Source organism: Anomalospiza imberbis, chromosome 2, assembly GCF_031753505.1.
Source record: "Anomalospiza imberbis isolate Cuckoo-Finch-1a 21T00152 chromosome 2, ASM3175350v1, whole genome shotgun sequence".
NCBI classification, from domain to species: domain Eukaryota; kingdom Metazoa; phylum Chordata; class Aves; order Passeriformes; family Viduidae; genus Anomalospiza; species Anomalospiza imberbis.
The window spans coordinates 63642962-63664424 of record NC_089682.1 but is presented as its reverse complement, the minus strand read 5'-3'; the positions used below and the strand labels follow the sequence as shown (position 1 = coordinate 63664424).

Below are 21463 nucleotides of genomic sequence, written 5' to 3'. Positions count from 1 at the left end.
GCCAGCTTAATTTTAAAATTTTTTAAATTATTTTTTCTTTATAATTAGAAACCAACAGAAGCACTGCCAAACTTCTTAGACATGGGAATGCTGCTAAGCCTGAGCAATAGATTAATGGGAAAATTACAGTTTTGGAAATTTGTGGCTAAGCAAGCATAGGCTTTGGACGGGGTACGCTGCTGAAGAAAATAGCATGAAATGTGCAGCAGCCTTAAATTCTCACTGCTTTCCCTGCGAGGAACAGGAAATTCCCCAGCTTGTGCAAGGTGTCCCTTGCTTTACTAGACTTAAGGAAATAATTTCCTTAAGTAACAATGGTCTTTCCTTTAATTTCGACTGGGAAGAGTTTGAAAGTACGGCTTTGCTGTTCCCGAATGGCTTTGCCTCCTCGGAAGCGAACAGCAGCCCCGATTCGCCAGAAGCCTACAATTCATAACTTTGGCCTTTTCCTAGTTAGTTTTGGTGCTACGGCACTGGGGTGGCCTCGGCAAAGGCAGCAATGGCAGTCCCTGCCTCGGCCTGCTGGGCAAGCCTGAGCTTTCCTGGCGCAGAGACAGGAAGAGAGGGGAGAGGGGGGAAGGCTGGTGTTGAATGAAGGGATTTTGTAGGCAAACAACGAAGAGAAAGGGGACAGCCGAGTCCGCCGGCCCTCATGGGCGGCGGAACGCTCGGGAGCGGGGCCGGGCTCCGCGCCGGAGCGGCGCCGTCTCCACGGCAACCGCGGGGCCGCGGGAAGATGTCCGCGGAGGGCGAGAGCGGCGCGGTGCGGGTCGTGTTCCGAGCGCTGCCGCAGAAAACCTTCTCCTGCCTGCAGGACAGGGACATCGCGGACCGACTCCTCAAATGGTGGGGGGAACGCCCGCTGCGGGATGCCTCTGTCTTGGGGCGGCGGGGGAACAGGCGGGCCGTCCTGAGGGCTGGAGCCATTGCCGCGCCCACAGGACGCCCGCTTCTGTGGCGGCGGGTCCGCGTCCATTTCTCTTATCTTTCTTTTTTTTTTCCCCTCATTTATTCCCTGCAACCCTTTCACATGAAATCCCCTTGATATTTTCCAGGCAGGCAAACCGCGCCTTCTGCGGTGTGAAGGTCTGTCCTGGCCTCCCACAGTGAGCCCAGATCTATTTCAGCTTCGAAGCGCAGCTCGAGCCCTCCAACGAAGGGTTGGAGGCGCTTATAACTGAGAATGGGGATGAAAAACCAAAGTATACTTGGTCAAAATAGGGTATTATGTATGTCTTCAGAATATTTAATCTCATTTTTCCATTTCAGGTCCATGCAAGGCAGGATCACAGCACAAGCGTTCAGTTTTGACCAGCAGTTTAAGCCCTATCAAAAGGATGAGTTTCTTATGGTAGTTCTAAATCCTTTGTATTTTAAGTTGATCCCTCCCACCCCCCATGAAATTGTATTCAACATTAGCAGTGTTGAATGCTATTGGCTTGCTCACTCTCCTTGAAAGGAGATGATTTAGGTGTGGTGCTCAAGTCTCTGACTTTGTGGGTTAACTGTATTGTCCAGTAAAAATATTTTATTCTGTACTAATGTTACTCTGCTTTAAGAGGGAACAATTTAGTCTTTCAGGATTCCCAAGAATGGAAATCTGACCTGGATGCTGATCTTGGCTGCAGGGTTTCGTGTTGGGAAGTCCACCTAGTGTGAGACTTCAAACAGTGCACAGACTCAATGCTATCAGTAAATTTCTCACAGTAAATTCTCACAGTGCAATTAGATGTGCATGTGCACCACATATCTGGAAATAAAACTTTTGAAATTTATTGGATACCATTGCTTTATACTAGAATTTTGAACTCCCAGCTTTTTGAGACTCAAATCTCTTGCTGATTTTATGTCCTCCATTTCTGTCATCTGCAAAGTCAAATCTCTTCATCTGTTTGCAGACGGAAAAAAACCAAACCTGTGGTTTTAAAAACTATGTGATTTTTACATCTGTTGTTTTAAAAACAACTTTTTGATAATTTGTATGTCTACATTATATTGTTATCATGTATAAAGAATTCAGCCTCTTTATATCTTAAAGAAATTCACACAGAAATGGACCAATATTTATTTCATCTTCCACTGATAAACATTTCAAATTATTGAAGTTTACAGAATACCCATTTACCCTCTCAATGCTTGTCTCTTTTGAATTAAAAATGTAAAGATATCGCTGTGAAGTTATGAAATCTGAAAAGCTGTGAAGTAATTGGGAAAAAAGGACCATTACATGTAATGTCTGATCTCTTTGTATCCCAGAGGGGTGATAAAGAAATTTAGTGATACAGAAATTGAAAGACCCATCATTTCATTTTCTTAGCAGTTTCTTCAGTGATTATTCAGTCTGTAAGTGTGGGTTTTCTTAGTTGGCTTATCTATCCTGGAAACTTGCCATCTATCAACATTACTATGGATGTCTCCTTTTAATTGATAAATCAATAAGATTGAATTCTTCAAATCTTATTGTGGAATATATCCTTCATCCCTTCAATAACTTATTAATCTCCTCTGTATCTGTTTATTTTTGTGTGTCTCTACACTTCTCCAAGCTTCAAATATATTTAAAAAGAGTAAATTTTAAAATCATACTTGGCATTGCATTTTTAACTTCAACGACCTTGTTTGCAGAGATAGAACTTTCATCTTCAATATTTTGTACCTCCATGAATTTCATACATTTTTGTGTGTTCTTGGACTAAAACAGCTTTACTATAAAAATTGAGTACTACATATATAAATATGCACCTGAAGATATCTTCTATATATAAAAGACACTGGCTACACTGAGTTACAAACCCGTGGATTTGGTGGTGTGATATTTAGTACACAAACTTTGGTGGTGTGATATTTAGTACACAAACTGGTAAATCATAAGGAATCTGCTTACTAATTGGAGCCTTACAACTTGGATTGAAAGTCCAAGGCACTATGATTGATGATTTTCTGTTTCATTTCATTAACTTGTATTCTCTTATTTGAATATTATAGGCATTTTTTAATGATCAAAGTGTGAACTCCAGTTTAAAGTTGCTGTCAGCTTCAGGACAATGGACCACATTGGGTAAATTTAGAATAAATTAATCTTAAATAAAAAAGTCTGTGTTTTAACTATTTTGCTCTAATTTACCATAATTACAGTTCATACATATGCGCTTTCAGCTAGTTGAAATACCTTAAAGAATTACTTCTTTTACTAAGTAATAGGAAGAGATTCTACTTCTAAAATAAAATAACTTATTTGTCACCTGTTATGCCCTTTTTTCTTTTGACCCCTGCATCATTCCATAAATCAAGCACCTGAAGCTGTTTATAAATGGTTTGTGGCATCCATTTGACCTGATCATGTATCCGGACATAAACAGCTGCATTATTTGTGGAATTACAGTAGTACCATATGCAGATAACATTTGGAGAAGGGCATTCTTCTATAGAGGCAACGACCGGACTTGGGACAGGTCTGAGATGATTGCTCTGTTACAAATTAAAGTTGAGAGCAGAGAGTTAGTAGAGCACACCCTGAGCTCATGTAAATCTGCTGTCTGTAAGCTGTGGTGGTGGAGGCACAGAAGAGCCCCATGGGACAGGTTGCTCTGCTTGCAGCCATGCCATCAGGGTCACTTCAGCTTTGTTGCCATATCAGAAACTTCTGAACGCACTCCATTAGGTCTGGAGCTGCAGATGAGATGCTAAAGCAGGAAGGCCAAAAGCAAACAGGAAATTTGTGGCTCCACTTTGAAATTGTGTTTTTCTTTACATAAATGGCACACAAAAATTCATGGCAATTGCATGTGATAATGTAATGGTGTTATATGCATAATGTTATTGCATATTGCCAAAGTGATTTTGCATAATAGGAATATCTCAAAAGAGGGTAGTGAGAATCCCTCATTTCTTTTGGTTTGTCTGCAATGTTACTGTGTGTAAATATTTAATGGAGCTTTGGGAATTTTCTAATTTTTCCATTTCAGCTCTCTGGAATTGGCATAAGTTTTTCCCACTATATACAATGACACTAGACACTGCCACTTTTTTGTCAGCAAAAATCCGTTTTCCAAACACTTCACCCAACTGTTAAAACAATTGAAATATATATAAAATGCAAAAAATACCTCAAGTACCCCTTCAGGTACCTCTTTCTCTGGCAAGCAGAAAGAAAATAGATGTATTTTAAGCCAGTAGTAAACCTTTTCTTGCTTTAGACAGGATTTGTTTTAGGCTATCTGTCTAGTCTATAACTTGACAGTCCCTGTAGTGGAGGTCAGCAGGTTACATAACTTGTGTTAAGAGTGGAGGGTCTCTTGCCAAGTAACCCAGCTTAACTCTTGGTTCTGTTCAATCTTCCTCTGCATAGAAGTGAAGCATTTTGTCCCAAGAACTGGAAGGGTTCCCTTTCTAAATCCTGAACAGCTGGTATACCCTGTTTGCTCTTAAAATTTCATCTTCCCATTCTTTGCCTATTTTTGGTGAGGAATGTTGGCACATTTTTCTATATTTAGTCTTTATGTGCATTTTTTGAAAATATAGTAAGAATTAGCTGGGAGTGGGAGGAAGTAAAAATCATCTTCTAGTATTTGCTTTTTCAGGCATGCTGATACATTCATCCAGGTATACCATTTGCTTATCACTGTGGAGTAACTTTAAAACAACAGTCCTGTTGTTAAAAAATACTGGACACATACTTATTTTGCTTTTTAGAAAATCTGAAGAAAATACATAGTCTACATTTATTCAAATACCACATTTATTCTGCTACAAACAAAAATGTTAGTAATTCTTCTTTTTTTTCTTTTTAATCCATGAGATAATTTGAGTGCATAATACAGATGGGGTTTAAATAGATCCATAGAAAACTCCTTTCCCCTGCCCTCCATGAGCTTGGGCAGAAAGTATTTCTGGACCCACAGAAAGATGTCAGCATTATAAAATAAATTAATAAAACATTACAGTAGTGTTTATTTTCATAATATTTTTTTCTTTTTTAAGACTGTGGTCCCCTCTCACCTTTTGATGTACGTTTTTTGTCCTGGTAGAATTCCATAATAATACATTGTTTCAAGGACTTCAGCTTCAACATTGCTTGAAATAAAACATTTTAGGTAAATGATACACAATGATATTCTCTAGCCTGCTTCCTCTGATCAGAAGGATACTTAATGATCTAGTCTCAAACCAAACTTTTTTGCCTGTAGGGCAACATCCCTAATAGGGATATTTTTTCACCTCATTCTGACTGCCTGGCAGAGTATCTGATATTTCTGATGTGCTTTAAGCCACCTATTCATCTGTTACTCTGATATTTCAAAACTAGAAGCAGCAAAAGGAGCAAATTTGATGCATACCCATTTATGTATTGAGTCTTGTGTTTTTTAAATAGCTGCAATGAGAACTAAATAGTCGTTTTTCCCTGGATACATTGCTGGCCTTGCACCTGTCAGCAGTCTTAGGGAGGCAGGACTGTGTCTGCTTAAGCTCAATTAACACTTGAAAATTTATCTTCAAAGGGGTAAAGTTACCATCTATTTGTGTAAATAAAAAAATAGGATTTGCCTAAAAAAGAATTCTTGAGTTGCCATATGTGCTTAAATCTTCAACAATTTATGTCTTTAGAATGGGATTTTAAAATCTGGAAGGTAATCTTAAATCAGCAAATTTTAAACTACTATTATAGGATGTAATTTGCAAAGAATTTTAGATATCATATGAAACCATAAATCATCGACCTACACCTTTTACTTTTGAAATACCATATTTTTTTAATACTGAGCACTGAACTTGCATTGCATATAAACTGTTTTGTAAATGGTACGTTACAAGATATTTTTCTTAGATAAGAAACTTTCTTTGATTTTGGAGGAATTCTAAATATACCTAATCCAGGGTTTATCTGCCCCATACTAGATATGCAATGTGTTAATTTGAAAGTATACTGGCAGCACTTCATAGATATTCCAGAGTTGGCTGTTACAATAAGCCTAAACTGTATCAGGATTTTTCAGCTCTTTGTTTTCCGCTTGTAGAGTTGTCAAGGCATTTCTTCTTCCTTTTTCACTGCTTACTTTTATAGTGTTATTAAAACCTATCATTCTTGTCCAGGAAATTTTGAATTTCAAATCTCACTTCTCAAATAGAGAGCAGGACCTTCCAGTGTATTTAAACTTTTCCATGTGTAGTTTGGTTTTCTGAACTACTGAACAAATTACAAAGCTTTTGATTTTTTTTTTCATTATTAAAGTTTTCATAAAGCCTTTTTTCAGAGCAGAAGTCTCCTTCCCTTCCACCATTAAAATCCTTATAATTTAAGGCCTATAAATAGCTCAATATCCTATATTTTTAGCTCAGTAACTGGATCTTTCACTTTTTTCAAGTCTTTTAGCATCTGATGTTTGTTAGTTGACACAGATTTTAATGTTAATTTTAAAATAACTTATGTGATAAAAGCTGATTTTTGTCATAATAAATCCCTTATAAAATAAAAATTCAATCCCTGTGAAAGGGAGCTGGAGAATTAGAAGTTAGAGGAAAATGGAAGTGAGGAGGTGGAAGTACAAATAAATAAATATATATCAGTTTGGGGTTTTTTCATAGGTTGCAATCCTGTAATTCATGATTTTTTTCTGACTTGTTCTTGGTTATGTCATATGATTTTTTGGTATAGTCAGTGTGTGTACAGGTAGGAGAAGGTACTAAACCTTTTATTCTTTAATAAAAGTTACCCCTTTCATAAACATTGTCGGTAGACAGGAAGCCAAGCAATTAAATGCTGTGCTTTTGTCTTTAACAGATTTTCTTGACATCACAATGGTCCCATAAAATAATTTTAAAATTTTCTGTCAGTATTTTAGCTTAAGTAGGCATATTTTCAAGCTATCGACTTATAACTTCTCTTTATTTTTTTTCCTTGTCTTGATTCGTTGGGTGGTACAATTTACCCAGGTATAGGTATTAAAATACCAGCCCTACTTAACCTGTGAATAAATAGGCTCTATGTAATAGTATATGGCAGAAATCCCAAGGCTTTCTGCAGGTGGGGGCCAGAGAAAATTTATGCTGTGCTTACAAAGATTAGAATTGGAATGAAATGATAGGTGCACTTGGAAGCATCATGGTTCATGCATCCCTTTTTGGCATGTTCCTGGTCCTGAAATACTGTAATTTAGAGGGAAATTTGGACGTTTCCTGAATAGTAATTCTTAATTATCCTTTGGGTCAGTTTGTCAGGACAGCACTGAATTTTATCTTTAATTGTATGGAAAAAAAAAGCCTTTAGATACTGTGATGTTGCTGGCCAGTCTCCCATCAAGGGAACCTACAGAGGAGAAGAGATAAGAATAAACTCATGGACAGCTGGAATGTTGTGAATATTCTCTCTGCTGAGACACATTGCCCTTGTGCTGAATGCTCACTCGTGCTCTCCTACCCTCTCCTGTTCAGAACCATTCTGAAGGTTGTTCAGGCGGACCTGGAGATGGGTAGAGAACATGTTCTATCATTATGCTGAACACTTGGACTGCAGAGAGAGACAGAACTGGGTTGAGTCCAAAGCTTCTTAAACATGGGGCCTAATGCTATTTGAAATGCCAAAAGTTATCCAACACCATGCAGACAGATTTGTAGATGTAACACTGTATGTAGAGAAGATATGTGCCCTTATGGACTGATACCTCTTTAAGGAGAATACTGTAGGGCAGGCATCTCAAATGGCACTAGATGTCTGTAAGCAACAGGATCCAGGCTTGGATGATCTGCAAGCAAGTGGGAAAAAATTATAGAAAAATATATTCTGCATTTAATGATTACATTAAATACTGTGATACTCCAGATGATGCTCCAGATTCATATAGGAAGTGTTCATAGTACCTTTTTCATCTTCTGAAATAGCTGGTTAATAGAGCTTACAGTGGCTACAAAAAAACTTTTTTATAAGTTCAATATAGTACTTCACAAATCAAAAATTCTTTGAGGCTGTGTTCATTTTGGTTTTTACTTTGTGGGGTGCTGTTAGCAGCTATTGACTTCCATACTTCATCATGCCAATTTTGGCATATGTCCTGAGATGCTTTAAGGCTTAACCTGTGGATTATGATCTTCTGAGGGTGTGATCTAATGCGATGCTGGGTTCACATGGTGTTCCATCTATCCCTAGTTTCCATTGATGGTATTTTCCAACAGGGGGAGCAGACACATGAGCCTTAATGGAAAGTAATAGTCAGATGAATTCAATGTTTTCTTTACACTTGTTTCCTTCTTAGCTTTCTTTGGCTTTTTTTTTTTTTCTTTTTTTTTTTTTTCTTTGAGGGACTCTGTGACTGAGTCATAGTTACATGATGTGTGTTTTTTTTTAAAAACATGAAACACGGAATCAGCTTCCTGTATCTTCCAGGTTCCGAAGTGACAAAAATTGAAGCTACAGTGGTACCCTGTACACAGATTTCCATGTCATTTTTTGATCGGCTGTACTCTGAAGGAATTGTTAGAGAAGCTGGAACTATTGTGAAATGTTATGATGACTATTACGATGATATTGTTATCTCTGATGAATTAAGGAAGGTCAGTATAGTAATGAATAATTTAATATCATTTTTCCTACCCTATTAGGTACTATAAGGACATATTTTTCAGGTTGCTTTTTTTCTGACAGTGGTAAAAACAGGCATCAATAGCCATGGTTTACAAACAACTTCCCTCATCAAGTTGAGGCGCTGCAGTGCCTGAATATGTGAAAGCAATTACTTGTTTTCCAGGTGAGCCCTCTTTCATTTTTAGGTGGGAGAAAAAGGTTAAGCCTTCTTCTACCCACCTGTGTCTCAGGCAGTCAGTGCTGGGGTTGTGTGGGGAAATGCAGCTGCTTCTTTGCTTAGGAGAATGCCAATGAGTGGTGCTGTGATACTCAGAGCTGTAGGTTCACCCAGCCTTCCAGGTAGTGGATTAAATTGAATATATTCGATAGCTACATCCTGAAGCATTCCTGGACAGGAATGCTGATCATATAATATCTGAAGGCATTAGATAAATAAAAGAAAGCCATCTTAATACATTTTCTCTAAAGCAAGAGGAGCTATGGAAGAGGAAATTATTTTTCAGTATAGTACTGGAAAATGACTAAATACAACTCCTGAACAGGTCTGCAATGTAAAACTGTTTGATATACTCTAGTGGAAGTGTCAGAAAGCAGATTATCTGAAAAAGAATCTCTAACAGTGGCACCCTTTTAATCAATATATGTCTTTACTGTGTTTCTTTTGACTTCATAAGCTAAAACCATTTTTTAAATTTATGTTTGTGTAGCATTAGCAAAGCATAGTGTGGAAGAACTGGATTTTGCTCTTCCTTGTATATATAATCAACATAAGTACTAAATAATTATAGAGTTGCACTCATTTGCACTTCGCAAATCCTTTGAAGGCAATGCATTTGAACCAGTGACACTGGTTACAGGATGTGGCCTGAAATACTGGTCTGTCTTGTAAAGTTCTGGGAAAAGGTGAGAACTCAAGCTCATGTTTGAATTTCACATGTAGTTTGTAGCCTAACAGTTCAAAATACTTTGTATTTATTTATAAATTGGGTATATGTGAAATGTTTTCTGAAAATTAAAACACATTTTATGTAGGAAGGTTAGAGGCAACATTTAAAACTAGAAATTATTGCGGTTTCAGTGTCTTCCCAGTTTCCTTCCCATGGAAGTGATTTGTCTGTCAGCATTTGCAAGTTGAGGGTTTAACATTGGTTTGAAACAAAGGTGATTCCTACTCCTAAGACCTAAGACAGTAGAAAGAATAAGTCAAAATCCAGGAATGACATAAAAATTTCAAATTATTTAGTCAGGGATCTAGAACAGAAGACTGTAGGGGGCACCAAACTGTCTCCCGGTGTCAGAGAGTGGCCTTTGGCTGCAAGACTCCATGTTTCTTTCCTACCTGCCAATTCTTTTCTTGTTTCAGCCAGGGAGGTTGGGATATGTATGAGGTGGCCATCCAGAACAGCTGTTGCCCTGACCCTTTTTTACTCAGATTTTGTAGTTTTGTTATAAAGAGAGCCAGAGAGCAATGGATTAATGTCTAACTTTGACCAGTTTGCCTGGGCTGGCATCTGCATTTTGGCTGACGTGACTCAAATGTCTTGTAGCCATTGTGAGTTACAATTCCTGTCCACATTTACATGAACCAATGTTGACAGTAATCTAGCAAGTCCTCTAAGTCCTCTGTGTTCACATAATATCTCAGCCAAAGGCAGGTGACACGTATGGAGGCAGCTGGATGCATGTCTGGCTAATCCAGGCTACAGATCAGGGCTCACTGGAGTCTGTAATAAAGAGTGATGGGAGTTTGAGTGATCTCCTCTGAGAGATCATAGAATTCCTTTACAAATGTGAAATAACTGTGTCAATTTAAAAGTGAAAAAGCAAATGTTACCAAAAACAGTTACCCCATTGGTTAACAGCAATTGACATATCAAATATAGGTAGGTTATTTTCAGATTGCTTGTTTCACTAGCATGACAGATAATATACCAGTGAAATAACATGGCTTGAAAAATATTCCTTTATGTCTTTTGGGCATAAATCTGACAGTGATTCTGCTTTATATTTTATGTAAGAATTTTGAACCTAATCGCATCATTGGAAGAAGGATTTAGAAATATGTATTTCCATCCCTCATCCATGTATTTAACATGGACATAATTTCTGTGTACCATACTGCATACTAGCTGCATTATTTATAAACTGAATCTTAAATAATTTTTTATCAATTTGACTTCCTTGTTTTTTCCTTGTTCCACAAGGTCTTGCTTCTGGAGGATTCATATCATTATGACTTATTTACTCAATTGGATCGCGAGGAATTTCTGTTCTGTCTTTTTAAGCATTTTTGTATTGGAGGAACTCTTTGCCAGTTTGAAGATGTAGTTGATCCATACTTAGAAACTACAAAAGCTTTTTATAAAGACTTGGTGAGGTAAGTGTTACTCGCTTTTTGTACAGCTGTGTATGTGTACACAGATGCTTTGTATCGAGTTGTGTAAATTTATTGTACATTACTGATTTGTTTTCCCAGATATAGTGTATGGAATTGTTTGGAATTTTATGTGAGGATTTTTTTTCCACTGAGGTTAGAGGTAATTGATCAGAGTTTTAGATTCAGACTAAAACCACAATTTTTGCCCTGCTTTGATATATCCATATGCTGACTTCTCTGATTGACAAAACTTCTTATGTTCTGGTTGATGGGAAATGGAATGTAGTTATTGGTTATACAGACTCATTCTTAGTTAAGCTGATGGGAATATAAAGATTGTAAAAGATATTACTAAAATTCTAGTTAGTATGAGTAGTTTTGGTATTATCATCTCGTACATAGATGAGAATCAAGTGGGTTCTTCAGAAATTCTGACATAAAAGGATCCATCTGACATAAAAGGACCCATCAATGTTTAACTCTACCCTCCCTTTTCTTCTATATTGTTTATTCTGCACTTGAATAAAGCTGCTTGTTCCTTCAGTCCTGGGCCATAGGTGACTCTGCATTGACTGCAGCTGTTTCTGCTCTTCTGTTGTTGAATTAATCTAGGACAATGTGCAAATCCAATCAGTTCCTTCACTTTACTGGTCCCCTTTGCTTTTGAGTTGTTTTATCCTAAACATGTTCAAGTTCTGTTCTAAGCCACTCATTTTCTTTACCTTCCTATCTCGTTAAACCTCTTTCCATTCTTTTTCCTTTTCATGCTGTAAAATTTGATAAGGATGCGAAATAGTTCTAATTACTTAAAACAGAAGAAAAAGTCTCTGCCAAGATCCTCCCAAAATTTCATCCCGCTTTCAAAGTTTACCTTTTCTGTATCCTCAACCTGTTCCCTATTAGCCCTTTTTATTTTCCTCTTGTGTGCTGCTTCTGTCCTCTATAAAATATTTAGAAGAAAATATTTTAAGATCTATACCTGTGCTGTTTGTTTTTGGGTTTTTTTTTGTTTGTTTGTTTGTTTTTTTTTTTCCAGTTGGCAGATTGCTTTCTATCCTCCCAAGTTTTGAAGTGACCTTGTAAGTGATCTTCAGAATTTGTCTACCATGTGTCTCTCTGTTGCTGGTTTCTCACTGCCAGAAAAGCTGGTGTTAGCACTGGTTACCAGTTGAAAAGTAAACTTAGCATTTCACTGAATCTTTTATCTTTCTCCTTTAGTATTGAGTTCTTTGTCAGTCCCATGAGAAAAGTTTTGATCTTGACATTTCAGACCTTTCCTCCCCCTTCAGAATCACAGTTGTCTTTTTCTTGGTCTCATTTCCCCCTGCTCCCAGTTTATCCAAAATGATGCTTCTGTTTTATTTCCACTGTGTTAAGAAAGAAAAAGACAGTGAGAGGATCTGAATAGGGACAGTAATGACAGTCTTGACTTAATTTCTAATTTCTCGGCACTGTATTACTTCATTCTTGCACGAATTACAGCAGAAAATAGAGCAATTAAAATTTCTTTCTTAGTAATTAGTAATTACTTAGTAATTACTTTCTTAGCCTCTTATTTTCAGTAAAAGATTGTTGATAATAGTAGTGATCTCTTAAATTCTATTTACCAAAAAGTTCACCCTCAAATTCCTATTGAATACCAAGTTTTGTTTAAATTATTTTTTTAGACTGCTATCCTCTGTGTGTTTTCATTGTATCTTGGATTACAGTTGCATTGGACACTTTCTACTCTTTGTAAAGTGATATTAAAAGCTTTTCATGGTATTAAAAGTTCTGTAAACTGTACTGTCCTTAAGGTTTAATTTTTATGTTTGAGGATCAGAAGGCTTGGTAAAAGGCTTGGTAAAAAAAACAAATGGATACTTCAATAATTATTAGCTGCTGGCTGATGATGTGCATTGAAAAATCAGCTGCCACAGATGAATACAGTCTAATAACAGTAAGGTTATGGATGTATAGACTGCCACTGTTTAGTCCTGTTACAGTATTCCTTATGGGCAAGTGCCTTGGCATGAAGAGCTCCACAGAAGTGCCTTTAATGCTGGCAGCAGCAGACCTGTTAATGAGCTTTTACCTACTTACCTTTATTAGAGTTTTTTTTTCTGGCCGTACCTGAGTTCTAACTCCAAGGCACTAGCATTCAAAATAGTGTCAAAAGTTTTGAGGTTTCATTTTATTAAAGCATTTCTATGTGCATTGCTTTATTATGAGAGAATGCAATAATTATTTTGAAATTAACAACTCTAGATATTTTACAAGCTAGGGACTTCCAAATACAGCTACTAAGTGGCAGACTTTTTTTTTTTTTTTTTTTTGGAAAAAGAGTGATATATTCTTACTAAAAATTTAATACACAACTTGTAGTCTGTTACCCATCAGTAACGACTCTGTCATCAGTTGAATCCATCCAAAATTCAAACACACTAGTGTTTAGTGTTGTATCCTGTATAACCTAAATAATTTAAAATCCCTTGCAGTATTTTGATTTAAAGGAAATATTTACATAACATAAACTTGTTAATTAAAATACAATCTATGAATCTCTGTTGATAAATCTTGTCCTCTGTACTTAACCCCTGATTTTTCTGACAGTGTCTCTCCATGGTGACAGCTGCTGTAGCATCTTGTAGTAATTATTTTCTTCTCCTTTCTTCATCTCCATCTCCATGCCCTTTTCCCCATAATGAATGAATGTATGTGAAAGCATTAAGTTGTTCTTTTATTGTTTGGAAAGCCTAGTAAAATATTGCCAGTAAGGTGAGGGATATAAATAAAGCCCAAAGTGAATAGAGACCATGAGGATGTTTGCTCTTCATAAAAAGAGAATAGATGCACATTAAAATGATGAATTACCATATCCAATGAATAGTTTAGAAGTTAACAATTTGAAAGAACATGGGGCTATTAACATTATTTTTAAGGAAATACTATCCTCTCCAAAAGGACAAGATAGTTTTTTTTCTAAAACCTTTCAGGGAAAAAAAAAAAAAAAAGAAATAGAGCAAATGAGCTTGTCAAAGGCAACCTCTTTGTTTTCTTTCAAGTCAGCAAAGGAAGAATCTCATCTGATTTTAACAGACACAATTTTTTGCCTTAAAAAATAACCAAAGTACTGAAAATAAACATTTTGAAAAATTACTTACAGGAAGCTAACCACAAGGGGAAAATTTCTCAAGGTTGTGGAATAAATAGGAAGACTTTGTCAACTCTTACTTTGGTATCCTAGATATATATATATATATATATAATATGAAAATTAAGAAACCAGAAATTGATAGCATAGTTTTCTGACAGAAGAATCAAGAATCTGAAGCCAGAATAACTTAAATACCACTGTTGCTTTTGGTGGTGGTGATACATGGTAGAAGGCCATAATGCCACTAATCCTCTATGTCACGTTCTGAAGTTGTCACTCTTTCCACAGAGATGGTTGAAGAGTTTCTGAACTGTTGCAGTTACAGCCTGGTGTGTCAGCATAAAGTGCCATCTGGGTTAGTTTGGCTTAATGCACTAGTCTGTAAACTGCTATGGTTCAGAAGCTGAGTCATGAGGTAGCTGAGCTGTCCTGCTGAGAAGGCAGACATCTCTGGAGGGGTGGGAAGGCACACAACTGGGGTCAGTACTGATTTCAGCAATGCTGTCTTCATCCAGAATTGAGTATGTCAACATGTCAGATGCAACAAAAAGTTCTGAGAAAGCGTCACTACTGACTGACCACGGGAAAGATCAGCCTCACACTATAGGTTCAAACATGACTGTGTCATTACTCTACAGATGAAATCAGTTAATTGGAGAGTCAATCTCTTTTATTGGCTGCAGAGATTGAATCAACAAAGGTGCTGTTGGTTGATTTGGGGTTCCTTTGTTCTTATAAAAAGAAGCTTTGCCAAAGCACTGGTAACAGGGGACTGCTGTCACAGCTTGGACCTGGTGTGGTGTTCAACTGGGCTGTGTTTCACACATCTTCTTGTAACTTGTCTATACTGGGACCTTTCTTCGGAATGGAACCAATTTGTGACAAGGCAGGTTTTGCGATAGGCATTTCTTGGAAGCACATAAGTGTGGAAGTTTTAAGCCTCAGCTGTTCCACAGTGAGTTAATGTAAGTGGGAATCTGCAAAATTAGATAAATGAGTAGCAGTTGCATGATCTAATTTCTGAAGAAATGCAAGCATCACTTAAAGCAGATTTGAGGAAAAATTACATATTAAAATACTTCAAATAGGTTGAGATGCCTGGATTCTTTGCAATAATATTCAGTGTTATTAGTAAATGTGATGGAAGAAATGGCAATCTTCACAACAGTCTAGAAATATAAAAGCTCAGAACTAATCCCATCCCAAGTTGCATAGCTGACTATAAATACAAAATTCCAAAGGAGAAAAAATAAACCTAAACTATAATTATATACTAATTAAAAATAAGCTAAAGAATGTATTTCTTCACCACTAATGCTGCTACTTCTTGTAGTCTGTATTAAGATTCATTTCACTTTGCAGGTTCTTTCTCAAAGAATATGGGAAAATATTTTTATGAAATGTTTAGCTGTATAATTTTTCATATCTATCAAAATGAAAACTCTGTATTTGGAATCATCTAGGTCTGGGTAATATTGCTGTGATTTAGTAGCTGAGAACAGTGAAACCAAGTCAGATTACTAAACATATTAAATATTTTTCAGTAAAATGTCATAATAACCATGTTGCCTAACAATGGCCACATAACTTTTCATGTTCAGTATGACTTAAGTTGAATTTTGGCTATAAATTTGACCTTCATAAAATTTGAGCAAGGATACAGTGCATATGTTAAAAATTTATTTAATAAATTAAAGAGTCTATTTATCAGTACTTATGATATATATTATGTATTATACCCCTGTATTTCAGTGTTCAAAAGAACCCTGAAACAAAAGAAATACGTATTATTTCTACAGTCTTCAGAGTGTCTGCATATGTAAGTATTAATAATTTTTATATGGGATTTTACTGGCAGTAATATACATAACAATAATGAATTCAATTTTGCACAAAGAAAATATAATATTCCCTTGTAATGGGTTATTTTCCCATAGCTGTCACTTTTTTATTCATTAACTCTTTCTCTGAACTTATCCAGTTTCTCATCCTCTTTACTAACTCTTAATTAGTAACCAGCAGCTAAAGTTTTATTTGGTAGCTCACTCACTAAAAATAGGTTTACTGGATTACAGTGGAAGTCATAATAGTCATCCAGAAATTAGCTAATGAAAAAAAAGAAAAATAAAAATCTGAGTAATTCTAGGTTTAGATAATAATAAAACTTGAGGTAACAGTAAGGATCAAGGATGCACTCCTGTAGTTCTATTTTTTGAAATGTTGCTAGAGCTTTGTGAATAGCTTGCATTGCATTTGTTTCTGTAAACACTGCAAGGAAGTTTAGTATTCAAAAAGGCTGGGCTAGTGAGATAACTGCTAACCTCTTTTCCCCTCCTTTGTCAAGTCTCATTCCTATCTGTTTCCCTTGCAAAATCATACATTTACCATCAAGATAAGTTTGAGAACTGGCATGTTTACTAGATTCAGCATATCTGTCATTTAAGTTGTTACAGTAGGATGAACTACTCCAAATTCTTCTTGAGTAACCAGAATATGTGATAATTAAATGTCAGATAATGTACTGACTTTCAACAGCAGTAGCTGATGTCATTTCAGACTGCACAAACTTCCCTGTAGGTTGCCAATAGCCCAGTTGTTCATATGTTGGTCATCATCTTTTAAGTAGCATGTATGATTCATAAAAGGCTTTTGAAAATAAACACTTTCTGGGTGTATCAAAATTTATCTTTCTGCTGGATTGCAGACTGTAATAAAAACAAAAAAGCAAAACCCTGGTAACTGGATGTTCTTCTGTTATTACTGTTCCTTTCACACCTCTAAATCAAATGCATTGATGTGAACTTTGCAGATTTCTATGTTTAGGCAGATAGACATTAAAGAGCTCCCCTAACTGTGTTGGCAATACATTAAATAGCATCAGTACTACAAAGAAAAAAACAACAAACAAACAAAACCCCAACCAAATTTTAGCAAATTTTGTAAACAAAATAGATGGACAAAAGAAGATCCAATGTTAATGCAGAGCAGGCTATCCTCCTTGTAGCCTTGAAGGAAAATTGGGCATTACTGCACATTCTGAAAATTTGTGGGGTGAAGAAGAATTCTGAAATTATGATTTCTATTAAAGAACATCCTGAAGAATTTTCTCTCAGAAAACAGAAAGGCTTAAACAGTGTGCCTAGACTGTTTGATAGTTATGTGGATCAAAACTACTCCAGTCCACATGGCACTTACAAGAAGGACACTTACTGGAGCACAAATGTCTTGTGTTTGTGGTGAAAAGTTTCTCTCAAGGACATAACTACATTTCTGCAGTGGATTTAGTTTCTGAGTTCATTTGATAAATAACAGTAGAGTGTTACTATAATCCTGACATTTTTTAAGCCAAGATTTTGTGGTTTGTATCTGGAAGAAAAGGACATACCCTCCTAGCCTGATGTAAATAGATAAATAATTTTTAAAATAAATAAATTTTAAAAAGCTGATATCATAAAAGTGACTTGTGCAGCTGAGCACAATTTTAAAACAGTATCTTAAAAAGCACACTATTAGAGATGTAAATATCTTAAAGTTCTAAGTTATAGTTCACAGAATCACAGAATGTGCTGAGTTAGAAAGGACCCACGAGGATGCTTAAGTGCACCTCCTGGTCCTACACAGCACCATCCCCAGGAGTCACACCGTGTGCCAGAGAGTGTTGCCCAAACACTTCATGACCTCTGTCGGGGCGCTGTGACCACTTCCCTGGGGAGCCTGTTCCAGTGCCCAACCACCCTCTGGGTAAAGAACCTTTTCCTGATATCCAGCCTAAACCTCCTCTGACTCAGCTTCGTGCTGTTGTCTCAGGTCCTGTCACTGGTCATCACAGAGCAGAGATCAGTGCCTGCCCCTCTTCTTCCCCTCACAAGGAAGCTGCAGACTAGTGAGATCTCCCCTCAGTCTCCTCTTCTCCAGGCTGAACAGAGCAAGTGACCTCAGCCACTCCTCAAATGATTTCCCCCCAAGGCCCTTCACCATTCTCATTGCCCTTCTTTGGACACTCTCTAATACTTTAATGTGTTTTTTATATGGTGGCACCCAGAACTGCCCCCAGCACTGGAGGTGAGGCCACCCCAGTGCAGAGCAGAGCAGGACAATCCCCTCCCTTGCCCGGCTGGCCATGCTGTGCCTGATGCCCCCCCAGGACAGGGTTGGCCCTCCTGGCTGCCAGGGCACTGGTAGCTCATGTTCAACTTGTCATTGACCAGAACCCCCTGGTCCCTTTGTGCAGCACTGCTCTGCAGCATCTCATTCCTCAGTCTGTCTGTACATCCAGGGCTGCCCCATCCTAGGTGCAGAATCCAGAACTTTCCCATTGTTGAGCTCCATATGGTTGGTCATTGTCCAGCCCTCTAATTTCTTGAGGTCTCTCTTACAAATGTCTGTAGAGCTCTTCAGCATCAAAACCTGATAGACCTGGGCATCACAAGAGAAATAATTTTACATCTTGTGACAAAGTACTCTGTTGAAATCTAAATACCCTTGAGAGCTTTGGAGCTTTGCATATAATGAAACACTTTTACAGCTTAAGTATTGGAGTGCTCACTGGTATTTTAGAACTTTTTTTACCTGAACCCAAACTGTGGCAGTGTTAGAAAACAGAATAATGCAAAGTTTATTCAAGAAGTGTTTTAAAAAAATGTCAATTACATTATGCAGTTTTGAAAATCTTCAGCAGTATTTTTATTTTTGTTTTATGCTATGCATATGTATTCTTAAATCATCAGCTGTGTTGCTACAAAGAAAAAATAAAATGATCCTACTCTAACATCAGTAAATCAATCATTACACCCCCTGCATGTGTGAACCAAAGTCCACACTGCAGATGGAATTGGTATGATTCTTAGTTGTGTACATGCATGAATGTAAATATCAGAGCCTTTATGCTCAAGCATTTTAGGGGTTTTATGACCTCTTTTGCTCATTAAAATTAAGAACCTTTTCATTTAATTAGGTTATATTGATTATTTTCCTGATACTAGGTTTGGTAATTGCTTGAAATGCCTCATCACCAGAACTTACATTGTTTTTGTTCTTGAGTTGTTGAACAAATTTTTAGTGGGCTCACACTGCCACTAAACAGTCAAAACCTCAACTGCCACAACCTCAAAACCTCAATCAATTCCACACAGACTGCAGGAGTGGGATCCTCAGTACCAATGGGAAAAGAGTTTAACTATCAATCATGTCTTGATGCTGATCTTGTGTTACTTTTTTTCCTTCAGTTACATGCATGAGCTTAGGTTATTTTTGGATCAAATTCCAAAGGCCTTTTGATGCTGAGCACTATAAAATCTTAAAAATTTGGTCTCCTTACTGCAGTTGAGAATCCAGTGTTTGTTACAGATGCATCCTTAGAAAACACCTGAAGAAAGCCAGGTATCCTACAACTGGAGCTACAGAGTTTATATGCTGTGCCACTTAAAAATAGAATGCTATTTCTAGCTTGTGGCATTTGACTACCATTGGAAAATTCTGGGAATAAACATTATCAAATCTCTACCTGTCTAAAACAGTGCTTTTATGAGGTGCTTATCTTAATTAAAGATTTAGGGTTTGAACAATCCCCCAAAAGAAGACACCAGACCATCTAATAATGGATTAATTCTCTTTAAAACAGCAGGAGAAAATGGGGTGCCAGTAACAGCTAAAGGATAAAATTCACAAATGGTCCTTGGTGCAGAAATGGGGACCCAGCTCTTTTCCTTCTCAGCTGACTGACTTAACCAGGTTACAGTTTTCATGTTTCTTTGGTCCAAAAAAAGCTGTATTCCTTTTATGCAAAGGAAGACAGCTTCAGCAGAAGAATGCAAGAGATGTGAAATCTCGAATAGTCTGTAATCTATGAGTTTAAAATTTTCCTGGAGAAAATGAACAATATATGCAATGTAGTAATTTCCCTCAAGCAGGAAAAGTGTAACAGAACCCACCCACATCGTTTCAACTATTGTACAAAGGTGTTGGGGGGCGGGAGGAAAATGTTACATGTTTTAAAAGAAAGGAAGTGTCAGCTACATATTTATTGATCTTTCACATGTTCAATTACCACACTGACTAAGTAAAAAACCCCAACGCTTTAAAAATCCCTCCATCTAGTTTTTGGATCCCTACCTGATTTGAAGTGTGTCCAGCTGTGCTGCGCTGTCAACACTGAAGCTTTTATTGACATGTGCAGACGTAGGATGTTAATGTGAAGAACCCAGTTCCCCTGCTGATTGTCAGCTGAAAGTATTTTTTTCATAACCAGGATTTTGCAGCTAGGTGTCTAGAATCCCTTCAAACCCTTTCTGAGGACTGGCACACAAAATGTTTCCAGTAATAGTCCAAAGTTGTAAATGTGATCTGTAATAAGCGTTTTGCTTAAATGCAAATATTGGAACCTGAACAGATGCATTAGCAAACGCTAAGTGGTAAAAATTACAGATGAAACAACTTTATGTATTAATATAGAGTAAGTGATTATTTTTCTCTTTCAAAGGAAACATGATGGGCTGTTGTATATTTAATAATTTGTATTTTAGGCTCTAATTGTGTAAACACATGCTTAGATGTTTAATTTTACATTTTATATTAATATTACATTTACCTCAAGGTTATTTGATACATCCAGTCAGAATTACTGTGCATTTTCTAGTGTTGGGATCCTCATGGGGACATATACCATTTAAATAAACTGTGGTGTATTTGTTCTATTTTGCTGTGCAATGAACAGTTACAACTGGAACAAAATTATTAACTTCAGATTTTATTAATTCTCTTACAGATATCCCTATTGTCCCTAATACTGTTTTGGTTTTGGTTTTTTTCTTCCTCCCAGGATGCTAATGGCCTGTGTTACCCTTCAAGCAAAAGCCACCAACAGACTTTTGCCTACTTGATTGTGGATCCCTGCAAACGACATGTAAATATTCTGTATCACTGTTTCGATGGAAGCCTATTTACAAACTAGTTATAAACCTGGCTGGTCTCCAGTTTTATTATAGAGATAGCCTTCTTTCTGTTGCGTTCAGGTAGACATTGCATAGTTTTCTGACGAGGAAAGCTCTACTCCTTGAAGTGCTCGGAAGTGCTTCTCGTTCACTCAGATGTTACTGTGTGGTTAGTGACAAAAGTTTTCCACTATTTATAGTTCTTGAAGCTGTTTCTTGGCCGTTTCCCCCATTCCCTCCCCGTTTTATCGAATAAAAAGTATTTCTCTAGAGGTCTCGTCATTTTTATGAGCCTGTTTTACAGACCCGCGACCCGTATCAGCAGGGGAGGCCTCTGCAGTCGGTGAAAGCTCAGCGGAATCGGGAGAAAGCGCGGAGGGGACCGGCGGGAGGGGTCCCTGGCCGCTGCCCCCTCCGGGCCGGGGGCAGAGAAGCGCGGCCGCCCC

The 21463-nt window shown here is 37.2% G+C and overlaps 1 protein-coding gene across 2 annotated transcripts; it reads left to right on the top strand.

Annotated features, from left to right (window-relative positions):
- The first annotated feature begins 576 nt into the window (after nt 1–576).
- Nucleotides 577–21287, top strand: CFAP300 (cilia and flagella associated protein 300). 2 transcript variants are annotated; one of them, XM_068181437.1, is made up of 7 exons: nt 638–846; nt 1270–1351; nt 2986–3058; nt 8378–8544; nt 10780–10952; nt 15841–15907; nt 20906–21287. In XM_068181437.1, the coding sequence occupies exons 1-7, from the start codon at nt 653–655 to the stop codon at nt 21035–21037; spliced, it is 888 nt and encodes a 295-aa protein (XP_068037538.1). In that variant the 5' UTR covers nt 638–652; the 3' UTR covers nt 21038–21287. The 2 variants fall into 2 exon arrangements, with proteins under 2 accessions (XP_068037539.1, XP_068037538.1); XM_068181438.1 differs by lacking the exon at nt 1270–1351 and having other exon boundaries at nt 577–846.
- The last annotated feature ends 176 nt before the right edge of the window (nt 21288–21463 follow it).

Bases quoted from the DNA above. Each gene is read 5' to 3' on its own strand.
- CFAP300 (XM_068181437.1), top strand. From the start codon at position 653: ATGGGCGGCGGAACGCTCGGGAGCGGGGCCGGGCTCCGCGCCGGAGCG. The intron at 847-1,269 runs GTGGGGGGAACG...TTTCCATTTCAG, and splicing joins GCGGACCGACTCCTCAAATG to GTCCATGCAAGGCAGGATCA. The intron at 3,059-8,377 runs GTAAATTTAGAA...TGTATCTTCCAG, and splicing joins AGGACAATGGACCACATTGG to GTTCCGAAGTGACAAAAATT.